Source organism: Dasypus novemcinctus, chromosome 3 (genome assembly GCF_030445035.2).
Source record: "Dasypus novemcinctus isolate mDasNov1 chromosome 3, mDasNov1.1.hap2, whole genome shotgun sequence".
In the NCBI taxonomy this organism is placed as follows: Eukaryota; Metazoa; Chordata; class Mammalia; order Cingulata; family Dasypodidae; genus Dasypus; species Dasypus novemcinctus.
Window position 1 is genome coordinate 56,994,176 of NC_080675.1, and position 15,758 is coordinate 57,009,933.

General features: G+C 38.7%; 1 protein-coding gene across 2 annotated transcripts in view; it reads right to left on the reverse strand.

Annotated features, from left to right (window-relative positions):
* Window positions 1-12,333: 12,333 nt before the first annotated feature.
* The window catches only part of CGRRF1 (cell growth regulator with ring finger domain 1), a 67,562-nt gene continuing 64,137 nt past the window's right edge, over window positions 12,334-15,758 (reverse strand). The window contains exons 5-6 of one of the 2 annotated variants that reach the window (XM_004472774.3): window positions 14,814-14,921; window positions 12,334-13,964 (exon numbers count right to left, since the gene is read on the reverse strand). In XM_004472774.3, coding sequence (XP_004472831.2) covers window positions 13,644-13,964; window positions 14,814-14,921 — 429 coding nt within the window. In that variant the 3' untranslated portion in view covers window positions 12,334-13,643. The remainder of the gene's footprint in view (window positions 13,965-14,813; window positions 14,922-15,758) is intronic. The other variant, XM_071213926.1, reaches the window with a different exon arrangement.

Consider the following 15,758-nt stretch of genomic DNA (forward strand, 5'->3'; position numbering starts at 1 on the left):
ATCAGGAAGGGCTTTATAATGGTTGAAAAGATTTAAACATTATCATGAAGGTAAATGGGAGTCACCAAAATGGTTTTTTTACCATTTATTTTAATGTTTGGGTTTTTTGTTTTTTTTAGGAGGTATGGGTGATTGAGCCCGGGGCCTTGTTCAAGTGAAGCAGGTGCTCAACCACTGAGTTACAACCACTCGACATCACCAAAGTGATTTAATCAGGAATAACTTGTTTGTTTTTTTAAATAAAGAGCTATCTAGCTGAATGTGGAGAATGATAGGTGTGTGTTGGGGGGTGAGGCAAGGTTCAAGACAGAAGGCCACATGACTGCTGGAGGCTGCAGAACCATCTAAAAGTGGTGGTGGCGGGTAGGCTTTGGCATGGTGTGGGGGTAGAAGGAAGGGATGCTCTGAGATCTATTTAGAGGATAGACTTAACAATACTTGGTTACTGGTTGTGGAGGGTACTAGAGAGGAGGAAGAGATGACAGCCATGTTTCTGGCTTGAGGGATGGTATCATTTGCTAAGATGAAGAACTCAGGAGGCAGAACAGGTTGAAGGGGAAGGTGATGAGCTGAGCTTTGGACATGTTAAGCCTGTGAGACAGAGTTGAGATATGTGCGTCTAGGGTTCGGAAGTCAGTTCCGGACTGATGATATACAGTTTAGGAATCACTGATAACAGGAATGGAAGGAATCAGCCACAGTTCATAAAAGACGATTGCTGAGGCCTAAACCCTGATAGACACCAACATAAAGAATCAGCTGAGGTTGAGGAGATTAGAAGCAAAGAGTAAGGCATGTTTGGTAGGTAAGGAAAAGAGAGAGCAGAAATTAATAGTACAGAAGTAGAATCAAGGAGATTCGGTAACTGATCTTATGGGAAGGAGGAGGGCAAGGGGCCAACAGGAGTGGAATGTTATTCTGGGGTTTTGATTAACTGGAGAGAGAGCAATGTCACTAATTCTGGAGAGAAAAATGGGAAAGCAATAGGTTTGGGGTTCTACTTTGCACACATTAGAGGTACTTGTGGGAGATATGGGTGGAAATAGTCATTAGCCATTTAGAAATGAAAGCTTAAAACTCAGTAGAAAGATCAGAAATAGAGAAAATAGTTTTGGGAAGATTGGACTAGAAGTGAAGGTCTTTGAAAGCCACAGGTTTGATCCACTCTTGACTCAGGCACACCATAGGAATGGGTACTTTACAAACATTGCTTCAGTGAAAAATATGTGAGGCTGTCAGAGAGATAGAAAAAGAAGGAATCTGGGAAGGAGTTATGGCTCAACTGATAGACCATCTGCCTACCATATGGAGAGTCCAGGGTTTGGTACCCAGGGCCTCCTGGCCCATGTGGTGAGCTGGCCCACATGCAGTGCTGTGCACACAAGGAGTGCCGTGCCATGCAGGGGTGTCCCCCACGTAGGGGTGCCCCATGCACAAGGAGTATGCCCCACAAGGAGAGCCACCCCACGTGAAAGAAAGTGCAGCCCGCCCAAGAGTGGTGCCGCACACACAGAGAGGCGACGCAGCAAGATGACGCAACAACAAAAAAAGTGACAGTTTTCTGGTGCCACATGATGAGAATGCAAGCAGACACAGAAGAACACACAGCAAGTGGACACAGAGAGCAGACATGGGGGGGAGAAGGGGAGAGAAATACATAAAATAAATCTTTAAAAAAAGAAAAAAGGTAAAGAAGCAATCCTAACAGTGATACATGCAGAACCCATCTGCATCAGAATCATCTAAAATCTTAAGATGCAGATTCCTAGGCCAGATGCCAGACCTATTGAATCAGGATATTAAAAGGGATAGATCTGGAGATCTGCATTTTTATCTGTCCTCCAAAAGAAATTCTTCGGCACCACTGAAATATAGTGGAATGTGGTGACCCAGAAGCCAAGGGAACTAAGTTTCTAGGAGGAGAAAGTAGTTAAGTGTGGAATGCTTGGAGAGGTAATGAAGAATGAGGAGTAAGACGGATGGGGTGACTAGAAGCTCACCAGGCATCTTTGGGAATTTAAGTCAAACAATAGGAATATAAAGAAGGAGGTAGAATTAATAATGAGTGGGAGAAGAGAAAATAGAAGTGGTTATAGTGTAGGGTTCAGAGGCTTCAGGACTTAACAGTATGTTAGAATTACCTGGGGAACTTCTGATTCAGTTTGTCTGGGATCTAATTTGTGCCTCTGATAAGTAGGGTAATCATTGGTGTAAACTTTTTTTTCCCAAGAAGTTTGGAACTAAAGGAAATAAAAATTAATGTAGGGAAGCGACTGTGGCTTAATCAGTTGGACTTCCATCTACCATGTGGGAGGCCCTGGGTTCGCATCCCAAGACCTCCTTGTGAAGGCAGGCTGGCCCGTGCGCCACGGAGAGCTGACAGTCTGTGCGCCATGGAGAGCTGGTACAGCAGGATGACACAACAAAGGGGGACAAGCAGAAACAGGAAAAAAGTGCAGTGAATGGACACAGAGAAGAGACAGCAAAGAATGGAACAAGCCGCAAGGAGAGGAATAAATAAATAAATAAATAAATAAATAAATAAATAAATTTTAAAAATTAATGGAAGCTAAATAGGAGGAATAGGGTTGAATAAGAAACAGGGTTGAGGGAGGGATTTTCTTTAGTATCAGTAGTATCTAGCATAATTTGAGAGTGAACAAAATAAGTTAGATTGAAGATATAAGAAAAAGGAGGAGGTGCCTGGAGTTCTTTGCCTTCTCAAGGACATCACTGTAGGAATTGTTCCTATTATTACCATCATCCCCAGCATCAACAGTTTTTCTCTCTACTGGATCATTCATTCCCAGGAGCACTGAAAAACGCTGTATTCTTGTCTTAAACACATATTTCCCTACAGTTACCACAATATTTCCTTTCTCCTTTTATAGTAGAACTCCTCAAGAGTTGTTTCTATTTGTTGTCGCTAATTCCTCTCCTCCAGTACTTTTTCGATCTCACCCCAAACAGGTTTTCTCCTCACATTCCACCAAACTGCACTTATCAAGGTCACAAATGACCTCTACACTCAGAATCTGATGGACAATTCTCAGACCTCACATAACCAAACAGTATCATTTGATATGGATCATTTCCCTCTTCCTCGAAACACATTCTTTACTTGGTTTCTAGGAAACCAAATGGTGCTAGCTTTAAAACATGATTGAAAATTATTTGACACTCCTTCCACAAAGGTGTGGGTTCTGTATCTGCTTCCCTTTAATTTGGATGGTAAAAATAAAATTGGTGCTATGGGACTTCCAAGACTGGGTCATAAAAGGCCAAATATCCTAAGAGTAGGAACAAATGAAGGATATCCACTCTTCCCGGTTCCATTCAATAGTATTCTAGAAGTTCTACCCAGAGCAATTAGGTGAGAGAATGAAACAAATGGCATCCATATCGGAAAGGAAGAAGTAGAATTATCTCTATTTGCCTATGACATGATCTTGTGTATAGAAATTCGAAGGATTCCACTAAAAAGCTATTAATATTAATAAATAAGTTCCACAAATTTCCAGTATAAAAAATCAATATACAAAAAACAATTATGTGTCTATACATTAGTAACACACAATCCACAAATGAAATTAGGAAAGCAATTCCATTTATAATAGCATCAAAAAGAATAAAATATTTAAGAATAATTTTAATAACCTATGTACAAAAATAGAGTATAAGAAAATTTATATTTTGAAAACTACAAAACATTGTTGAAAGAAATTAAAGATCTAAATAAATGGAAAGCCATCCCATGTTAACAAATCAGATTTAGTATTGTTAAGATGGCAATATTCTCCAAACTGATCTAAAGGTTTAATGCCAGCCAGATAAAAATTCCAGATGCCCCTTTTGCAGAAATTGACAAGCTGATCTTAAAATTCATACTGAAATTCTAGGGACCCAGAATAGCCAAAACAATCTTGAAAAAGAAGAGCAAAGTTGGAGAACTATCACTTTTTTATTTCAAAGTTTACTACAAAACTACTGTAATGAAGACAGTTCAGTACTGGCAAAGGATAGACATAAGATCAATGGAATGGAATTAAGAATCTAGAAATAAACCCTCACATTTATAGTCAATTGGTTTTTGACAAGGATACCAGACTATTCAATGGGGAAAAAATAGTCTTCCCAAGAAAAGACAATTAGATATCCACATGCAAAACAATGATGTTAGACACTTCCCTTCCTCAAAAGATAAACAAAGATTAACTTAAAATGGATGAACAATAGGCCTAAATTTAAGAGCTAAAACTATAAAACTCCTAGAAGAAAACACAGAAATAATTCTTCATGACCTTGGATTAGGCAAAAACTTCTTAGATAGGACACCAGAAGCACAAGTAACAAAAGAAAAAAATAAACTGGGCTTTATCAAAATCAAAAATTTACGTGCTTCAATGGAAAGCATTAAGAAAGTGAAAAAACCCATAACATGGGAAAAAATACTTGTAAATCATGTATCTGATAAGGGGCCTCTATCTAGAATATATAAAGAACTCATACAACTCAATAATAAAAAGTCAAATAACCCAGTTAAAAATGAGCAAAAGACCTGAACAGACATTTCTCCAAAGAAGATAAAAGATGGCTACTAATACATGAAATGACGCTTGACATCATCGACCATTAAGGACATGAAAATCAGAACCACAATAGGATACCACTTCATACGAATTAAATGGCTACAATAAAAATGACAAATAATAGCAAGTGTTGATGAGGATGTGAAGAAATTGGAATCCTCATATGTTGCTGGTAAGAATGTAAAATAATGCTGCTTATTTGGAAAACAGTCAGATAGTTCTTCAAAAGAGTCAACATAGATTAAGTATATGATTCAGTAATTCTACTCCTAGGTATACACAGGAGAACTGAAAACACAAGTCCACACAAAAAGTTGTACAAGAATATTGATAATAGCTCTAGTCATAATAGTCAAAAAGTGGAAACAACCTAAATGTTCATTAACTGATGAACGGATAAATAAAATATAGTATATCCATCAATGGAATATTATTCAGCTGTAAAAAGAAATGAAGTCCTAATACACGTGACAACATGGATGAACCTTGAAGGCATCATGTGGAATTAAATAAGCCAGACAGGGGAAGCAGACTTGGCCCAGTGGATAGGGCATCCGTCTACCACATGGGAGGTCGGCAGTTCAAACCCCGGGCCTCCCTGACCCATGTGGAGCTGGCCCATGCACAGTGCTGATGCGCGCAAGGAGTGCTGTGCCACACAAGGGTGTCCCCCGCGTAGGGGAGCCCCACACACAAGGAGTGCGCCCCATAAGGAGAGCTGCCCAGCACGAAAGAAAGTTCAGCCTGCCCAGGAATGGCGCCACACACATGGAGAGCTGATATGACAAGATGACGCAACAAAAAGAAACACAGATTTCTGTGCTGCTGAAAACAGCAGAAGCAGACCAAAGAAGAAGAACACGCAGCAAATGGACACAGAGAGCAGACAACTGGGGTGGGGGGGGAAGGGGAGAGAAATAAATAAAATAAATCTTAAAAAAAAAAAAAAAGCCAGAACAACAGGACAAATATATGATCTCATTGATATGAAACAACTAGAATAAGCGAAGTCATAGAGTCAGAATCTAGACTATGTTATCAGAAGACAGGGTGGGTCAATAGGGAATGGGAAGTTAAGGCTTAAAATGTACAAGGTTCCTATTTGGAATGATGGAAATATTTTGGTAATGGATAATGGTGATAGTAGACAACATTGTGAATGCAATTAACAGCACTGAAATATGTATCTGAATACGATTGAAAGAGGAAATTTTAGATTGTATGTATGGTAACAAGATAAAAAATTTTTAAAAATCCATGGAACTACACTACAGTGAAACCTAAGCTAAACTACAGACTTCAATTGATAGTACAATTGTAAAAATGTACTATCATCATTTGCAACAAATGTTCCATACCAACGCAAAGAGGTAATGGTGAGGTGGTATATGGAAACCCTGTATTTCATGCAGGATTGTTCCATAAATGCACAAATAATTCTCTAATAAAGAAAAAAAAGAATGAAGTATTGATACATGCTACAACATGCATGAACCTTGAAAACATTATTAAATGAAAGAAGCCAGTCACAAAGGACCACATATGATTCCATTTATATGAAATGTCCAGAATAGGCAAATTTATAGAGACAGAAAGTAGATTAGTGGTTGCCAGACTAGGGTGTGACTGTTAATGGATATGGTAATGAAATTCATATTCTGAAATTGATTGTGGTGATGGTTGCACAACTGTGACTATATTAAAACTATTGAATTGCATGCTTTAAATGGGGAGATTATATGATATATGAAATATATCTCCACAAAACTGTTTTTAAGAAAGTTGAAACAAACAAAAAAAAAGCCATGCAGCTTTTGCTTTGTTCACTGGGAACACTTACTCTTAGAGCCCTGGCCCACTATTTAGGAAGTCTGACTATCCTGAGGCCACCAGACTGTGACAAAACCCAAGCCTCATGGAGAGGACATGTGTTGTCCCAACTCTGCCCATCTGTCCTGTCATCACAGTTCAGGCAGCAAATATGTGGGTAAAGAAGCTTCAGATGATTCTAGCCTTCAGTCACTCGAATTGTCCCAACTAAGGCCCCCAGCAAGCCCATCTCAGCCATACCCTGTTCCAATACCTGACCACAGACTGTGAGCATAAAAAAGTGGTAGTTGTTTTATGTCCCTTAGTTTGGGGTGGTTTGTTAAGCATTGGAAGGACCTTTCTTCTGGTTTCCCTCCCACCTCACTATTTCTTCCCAGTCCAGTGGTTCCTCCCTAATCTCTCTGCTTATTGAAGCATCCCAAGTCTTCTATTCCTATGCTTACTTCCTTGGCAATCTCACATCTCACTGGCTTTAAATTTCATGCTGATGATCCCAAATTTATACCTTCAGCCGGAACTCTCCCTTCAAGTCCACAATAGTATATTCACCTTCTTATTTGACATGTCTTACTTGGATTTCCAACTAGCATCTAACAATAAAATGAAATTGCTCTTTTCCTCTAAATCTGCTCATGTTACAAACATTTCAATCTTGGTAAACTGCAATTCTTAACCTTCTAGTTGTAAAAACCTTTTAGTCTATGGGAAGCAAGTGTGGCTCAAGTAGAGAGCTTTCTCCTACCACATGGAAGGACCTGGGTTTGATCCCCGGGGCCTCCTGGTGAGAAAAGAAGAGAAAGCATGTTTGTGCGGCAAGTCAGTGCCTGCACAAATGCTCATGTGGTGAGCCAGTGCCCCGCACAAGTGAGTCATGCAGCAAGATGATGATGCAACAAAAGAGAGACAAGGGGAGAGTGAAGGTGAAGACCAGCAGAAACCAGGAACTGAGGTGGTACAATTGACAGGGAACCTTTCTCCACATCAGAGGTCTCCAGGATTGCACAAATCCTGGTGAACCCTGGAGGAGAGAAAATGAAAAGAGAAGACAATATAGACAGCAAAAACATCAGGGCAGGAGAAGGGGAAGGGGGGAAAACTAATAAAAAGTAAATAAATCTTTTTTTTTAAAAGCCTCTTAGTTTAGATATTCACATGGCTCAGTTCCTAGCCTCCTTTAGGTCTCTGCGAAAATTCCTGGTGAGGGCTTCCCTAACCATCCTATTTGAGGTAGTAACCCCGTGTCCACCTTTCACGTTCCCTACTCAGCCAGCCCAGCTTTGCTTTTCTCCCTAGTACATACCACCATCTAGTATATCTTTTTCTAAATTGTCTCTATCTCTCTACTACAAATGTAAGCTCCATGAAAGGAAGAATTTTTGCCTGGTTTATTCACAGTTGTAGCCCCAATGCTCATATAATGTAGCACTGAAACTCAGTAATTATTTGAATTAATAATCAAATGAGTTTAGAGAGCAAGCAAAGGAGATGAGATCAAAGGTATTAGTTTCAATAGGAAGATATAACATATCTCCTCTTTAGGGGGAGACAGAAAAGAATGTCTACATTTGTATAAATTTTTGGTTACATTATGGTTTATATTTTAGACTATATACTTTTATAAATTTTCGGTGAAATTTAACACGGCCTGTATTCATCATTGCAGGATCCATAATGTAAACCATAATGGAACCATGGTTAGTAGTTATGTTTCAAAATCTATACATCAGTTGCAGCAAATGTAACATCAATGTGTAAAAAGATAATTGCTGGGGAAGGGAGAAAAAGGTTTGATATATTCTCTATGTGACTTTACTATGACCTAAAACTTTTTTGAAGACATAAAAAAAAAAAAAAAGGATGTAGACACTGAGGGAAAAAATGGAAAATATTGCCTTGCCACTGTATTTATAGGGCAACACCTTACAGTGATGAAAAGCAAAATGTCAAAAAAATTTTGTTATATTTTTCATTTTTTAATACCCTAATTTGTTTTAGTTTTTCTAAATTATTATGTATTTTATTTCTAATCTTTAAACCAATGATTACTATTTCATTTTCCTATTAATTTAATTTGGCAATATATTAGACTTCATTTTTTTAAGAAGTTTTGGATCACAGAGGGGTTCAACCATGGCAGGGGAGAAGCACAGATGTGGGGTGTCATTGATGGAGGTTGAATGGGTGGGAAGGAGTTCTCCAGGGCATGCATATAAAGTATATAGATATGTTTGGATGTTCAAATGGGTATTGACATAGTGGGTAGAGTTTCACACAACAACTGAGGGAGTGCTGAGTTCCCATTCCAGGGAACTCTGTCACATTCCCCAATGGAGCAGCAACAAACCCCCAAGTGCAAGGGCAAAGACCAGTGAGGAAGGATGGCCCAATAATGGGCCTTGATACTGATGACTATGCTTATGAAACTATGTGCTTAAAATTTCAACTAGCCCTCGAGCTGCAGGGTGCCTAAGAGTTACCTCCTGAAAACCTCCACGTTGCTCAAATGTGGCCACTCTCTAAGCCAAACTCAGCATGTAAATGCATTACCTTCCCCCCAGTGTGGGACATGACTCCTGGGGATGGTCCTCCCTGGCACTGAGGGATTACTACCAAGCACCAGCTGGTGATGCAAGTAGAAAAAGACCTTGAATAAAAGGGGGAAATGGAAAGATAAATGAGTTTATATGGCTAAGAGACTTTAAAATGAGTCAGGAGGTCATCATAGTAGTTGGCACATCACACCAGGATCTCAGAGACAGCCAAAGTAGATACAACTCCAGGTAGTGGTGCTCCTGAGGGCTACAGAGACACCCAGGTCCAACAGTCATGAAAGAGGGCTCTGGAGTTCAGTGCCTTGTCAGTTGGCCCTACTTTGGAACTTGTACTCCTGAGTGTGATGGAGTTGGACTCAGATATGACCTCTCTACACATGCCTCTTCTGTCACTTTTACTGAACCTGTGTTTGGTGCTGGGGTTGGTGTTTGCTCAGGAGAATTGAATCTGTGGATGCCATGTTCCAGCTGGGCCCTGATCCTCAGCAGAGTTGCAACACCTACTCTCTGGTTCATTAGACTTACCCAGGCCAGCTAGCAGGGAGGTGAGGATGATCAACCACCACACCAGGGAACTGAGAATCTACAACTGCAAGCAGAAGAATCCCATCCATCAGCCATTTAGGATCTAATGCCCCTCTCAATTTAGAGGTAGAGTGGACATCACCATCCCAGCATTCTCAGGATGGAGGAATAAAATACGGATTCGAGTGGACTTACTGTTATTACACTATAGAATTATTGTGACTCTAGCAATGGAAGAAACTGTGTCATTGATGTGGAGACAGTGGCCATGGGAGCTGCTAAGGGCAGGGAGAGGGAAGAAGAGGTGTGATATGGGGTTATTTTCAGGATTTGGAACTGTCCTGAATGATATTGCAGGGACAGATGCAGGACATTATATATCTTGCCATAACCCACTGAATGGACTGGGAGAGAATGTAAACTACAGTGTAAACTATAGTCCATGCTGGGTAGCAATTTTCCAAAATGAATTCATCAAATGCAATGAATGTGCCACATTGATGAAAGAGGTTGTTGATGTGGGAGGAGTGGGGGGTGGAGGTATATGGAAACCTTTTATATTTTTTAATGTAACATTTTGTGTGATCTATGTATCTTTTTAAAAAAAGATAATAAAATGTCTACTGGCCTTGAACACTTAAGTAAAGCATTAACAGTAATACTCTTCCTACACAGAACTTATTATGTGTTATGATGGACAGATCTAAAATCTTTACACATATTAACTAATGTAATCATTTCAACAGTGTATAGGTAGGTTCTACAATTATTACCATTTTTTTAAAGGATTAAAAAAAATATATATTTCTCTTCCCTCCCCGCCCCACTTCAGTTGTCTGTTCTCTGTGTCTATTTGCTGCGTCTTCTTTGTCCGCTTCTGTTGTTAGTGGCACGGGAACCTGTGTTTCCTTTTGTTTCGTCATCTTGTTGTGTCAGCTCTCCGTGTGTGCGGCGCCATTCCTGAGCAGGCTGCACTTTCTTTTGCGCTGGGTGGCTCTCCTTACAGGGCACACTCCTTGCGCATGGGGCTCCCCTACGCAGGGGACACCCCTGTGTGGCAGGGCACTCCTTGCACGCATCAGCACTGCGCATGGGCCAGCTGCACACGGGTCAAGGAGGCCCGGGGTTTGAACTGCAGACCTCCCATGTGGTAGACGGACGCCCTAACCACTGGGCCAAGTCCACCACCAATTATTACCATTTTATAGACAAGGAAACTAAAGGAAAGCAAGGGTAAGTAACTTGCCAAAGATGATTACTATTCAGTGTCAGAGTTGGAATAAAAACCCAAGATGTCTGGCTTCAGAGTCTATCATCTTCAACTCCAAAACATACAGCTTCTTGAAGATTCTTTGCTAAGAGTGATATAGTAATAGGTTTGTGGTGGGAGCCATTAATTGGTTAGGCCACTTAACCTTCTGTGCTAAGAGCAGTAAAGACAGAAGAGATAGTTGAGTTAAGCCAAGTCTGCAGGTCAGTGGGGCAGGTAGGATGGAGAAGTCAAGAAAGCAAGCTGAGATGAAAACAGATTTGAAGCATAATAGTTGAAAAGGGGCAAGTTAATAATTAGAACAGACCCAGGGCCCAGAAAGTAGAGGTCACAATGAGAAGTAGGAGAAGATTCAGTTGGAACATATACGGAGAAATGTAAAGATAACAGGGATTCAGTGTTCAAAACGTGGGAAATGGAGGGACATGGACCATCTGCAGCAGAAGGACTGCATTACTTTAAGAATACAGGTGACTAAAATCCTTTCCTCCTACCCTTCCCAAAGCCCAGTTTATCTGTTTTGATGCTCAAATTCCCACAAGCCAAGACAAAGCTCTTCATTTCCCAATTAATGGTAAGCTTAAAAAAGAAGTTAATCCCACAGGAAGTATTTCAATGGCTTGTGTTCGATTCTTGACAGTTTTAAGTTCCTTCCTTAGATCTGTTTTAGATATTAAAGACTCCCAGTAGCAAGTTGGGAAGAAAATGTCACTGAAGCAGGAGGTGGCTAGTCACCTGTCAAGTCTGCTTAGATGTAGCCCTGATTGGGATTTTTGGAAAGTAACAACTTATCTATATAAATCAAATATTTTATCTAACAATCCATCCAAATCAAATACTTTAACAGATGTTCTTACAAAATGTGTTACTATTCACTGCTATAGCATATTCTGGGGTAAGCCTCGAGGAATCTGTGCACTTTTCATTGAATACCTACCAAATTCTTCATTTTTATTATACTGAGAGCAGAAAAACAATTAGTTACAGCAGCAGGAAGAGCTAAGGGCAAATACATTTTAAAAATTATGTATAATGGAGTAAGACTGTAGGGTCTGTAGGATCTATGTTGGTAGATCTCAAAAAGTAAGCAACTAGGTGTCAAGGACAGTTTAGGTATAAATTGATCAGTACCTGGAAGCAGGATGGCTAGAATGGATAAAATGATCTCTGGGGAGTCCCTCAATTTACACCACATAATGAGTTTTCAAGAGATTGTTATACTGTTAGTTAATTGCAGCAGCAGGGTTGGAACAGAGCCTAAGAAACTTCCAGATATGGGAATACACTGCGAATAAACTGCCAATGCTTCTTTTAGGAGTGAATACCTTGAGGTCAGAAGGCATGACGATTCTGTGCCTAGACTCCCCAAAACTATCTGGCCCATAGAAAGTATTCATTATATAGCTGTTGAATGTAGATGAAAGTTTGATTGTGTTTATAAAATATTGGAGAATAGTTAATGTCTTATTGAGTGCTGAATTTGACAAGAATGAAATGATACCATGTGAAAACGCCAATACATAGGTAAAGCATTATTAATACAAACAGGACAAGAGAGACTTAGAAATCTGCCTAAATATCATAGTTTATTTGCCATGACCTACTTTTTTGGTGAGTTGAAGGTAATTGCTAATGAAGATAGAGGAATCTCTTTTTTTTAGTCATCTTGGAAAGAATAGGAGATGGGTCCTTTTTGCTTATCTGGCAACTCTTACATGAATTTCACAACAGGTGAACAAAATAATTTACTTTTCAGAAGGGCATGGGGTTTATTTAGAATAAAAATACACTAGAAAAATAATTATTTCTGTGTTTTTTGGTAGCGATTTTTCTGGTTCCACAACCCCTCTAATTTTTGATGGATTCACCATACAGGAAGAAATCTAAAGTAAGGCATTACAAGTCTCACAGAGAAACGGGATCTTCATTGGTAGAGCACACTCCATTTTTATAAGATGTGCCATTCTTCTTATCTAATCACATTTAACAAGAAATTTCATTATTCAAATTTTTTATCTGGCTCCTATAGATAAGTATCTTTTTTTTCCAAGTACGGGGGCTGGGAACTGAACCCTGGACCTCATATGTAGGAAGCTGGTACTCAACCACTGAGCCATATCAACTCCCCTAAGTTCACTTTTTCATTTGTTTGCTTTTTTTTTTTTTTTTTGGAGGCACTGGGGACCAAACCCAGATCTTCCCATGTGGGAAGCAGGTGCTCAACTGCACGACACACATCTGACCCAGACCCAGATGAGTATCATTTTAATCTCTGATACACTGAGAACAGTCAAGAATTATATTTTGCACTTACGATTTAAGAACTTGTATTTAAAAATTGAGACTTGGTTTATGTAACTATGATAAGGGAAATTAGAAACCAAACAAATGGATATTTATAAAAACATACATTCAGGAAAGGAATTGAAGTAAGGCGCCCTTTCCAACTTCTTTGAGAACTGTGAGACATATAATTACTTTAAGAATTATATTTTTTTCCAATTGTACTTCAAAATATGTCAAAGGTTAAAAATCTAGCAATCGTAACACTTTTACTTCCTCAAATTTTGGATAGGCTGCTTTTCAGAATGATTGTTCTAATCAACATTATATGACATTCTTGAGTTGATAAAAGGCCAAACAGTCTCAAGAGTCAAACTAATTTTTATGATTAACATAGATGGTATTCCAGTATTTATCATACTGAACAGGAAGGAATGATTAATTTTTACCATTTTATCCATGTACCATACAGATATGAAGTTAGAATATAATTTTCACTGAAAGTCAATATTGTAGATTCCATTTTATGATTAATTCCAAGAACACAAATTTCTGCATCTTCAGTGGAAAGTGTAATTTTCAATTTTAACATCCTCAAGGAGTTTTCAGTTTGTCTTTATCTTGCTCTTTTTGATTACAAAGTGCAAAAGATTCCTGAACAAACTGCCTGCACATTGGGCACTGCTGAAAATACTTAACACATCCATCACACAAGCAGGTGTGTCGGCACGGCAAGAGCACCCAGTTCACTGTCCCATTCTGACAAACAACACAGTCCTTGCTGTTCTCCTCCAGCGGCTCCACTTCACTCTCAGCTAGTCCAGCTTTTTCCAACAAACTTCTTTCTGTGTTTTTTTCTTCTGGAGAAGAATTGCTTGAAGGAGTGGAATTACTATTTGCAGACATGAAGAGTTGCTGAAGATCAAAGAAACAAGTTTAAAGATAATTACAAATGACATTTACTCTTTAAATCTGGGGGTCCTAAGAGTTGCTCAAAATTTACAAGCTAGCAAATGTAAAAAAAAAAAAAAAAAAGGAGGGGCTAATTTGCAGAGAGACAAAGTGGGAAATCAGGAAAAAACAAAGTGACAGGAAATTTTTCCTTTTAAAATTTCTAGAATTTGAGGTCTTTAAAACAAACGTGTGGTGGTTTGAGTATCCCAGAAAAAACATGTTCTTAAACTTAATCCATTCTTGTGGGTGTGAACGCATTGTTAAGTAGGACCTTTTGATGAGGCTACTTCATAAGGCGTGGCCCACCTCAATCAGTAAGGGTCTTAATCCTGTAACCCGAGTTCCTTGTAAGCAGAATGAAATTCAGACAGAGAGAGAAAGTCTCAGAGTGAACAGCAGCGGAAGATCAAATCAACAGAACCCATTAGAGAAGGGAGAGGCCAGAAGAGGAGCCATGTGTCTTGCCTTGTGGTAAGCTAAGCCCAAAGATTGCCAGAAGCCAGTCCCAGAAGGCCACAGTCTTTGGGGAGAAAACATCACCTTGATAATGCCTTGATTTGGAATATTTTTCTAACCTCAAAGCCGTGAGCAAATAAATTCCCACTGTTTAAGGCAAACCTTGCATGGTATTTGCTCAAGCAAGTCTAGGAAACTAAAACATGCCACAGAAAGACAGTAAAGAAAGGCTCCGCAAAGAAAAAAACATTTCATGTAAATTTATAAAAACCTAATTATCTCTTTGCAAATGGCCATTCTTTGAAACTCTGCAAACAAAAGAGAAAAAGAGAGGACTTATAGAGTACAACTTACCTTAAGATCATAAAATTGACCTTGAGCCAGGAGCAAATATTGATACAATATTCTGCAGGAAAGTTTGTAAGTTTTATCAGGAATATGTATTACTGATACCATTGAAATCTAAAATAAAAATTGAATACTGGTGAATACTTTACCTCATCATATTATTTCACAGACATGAAAAATGCATCTCAAATAAAAATAAGATGTTGATAAATTAGAGCATTTACACTAAACCCTTTAAGTTATAGTCTCTGAAGAGAAACCAGTTACTCACATATTTTTGCCTGAGTTAATGACAATAGATACAGAAGATATACTACAAAGTAGCTATAAAATACCTGAAAAAAGTCTGTTTTAAAGTAAGCCTACTTCCCCAAATTAGACTATAAAATATAGTTACCGTAACTTCTTTTAATAGTACATTTGAAAAAGAAAAACAAGAATAGACATGCTCCACAGACATTGACTTACTGATCCCTCTAACAGTGATTTCTTAGGAAAGACAATGAACAAAGGTTAAGGACAACAGAAAGTAAAGCATTACAATATCTTTCTTCTTAGATTTTGTTAATCATAAAAAATGATATAATTACTCATTTAAAGTGAGATCAGAATTGGCATGTTGTCCATGTATACAGATAACAAATAAGCACATGAAAAAATGTTCAGCCTCGTTATTAGGGAAATGCAAATTAAAGCCATAATAAGGTACCCCTACACACCTATTAGAATGGCTAAAATTAAAAAGACTGACCAAACCAAGTGCTGGGTAAAGATGTGGAAGAATGAGAACTCTCTCAGGAACCACTAGTAGAAATGTAAAATGGTAAATCACTCTGAAAATCAAGCAGATTCTTTAAAAGCTAAACATACACCTTTTGTATGATTTGGCCACTCCACTCCTAGATATTAATATTTACCCAAAGAGGAAATGAGCATACATTCACATAAAGA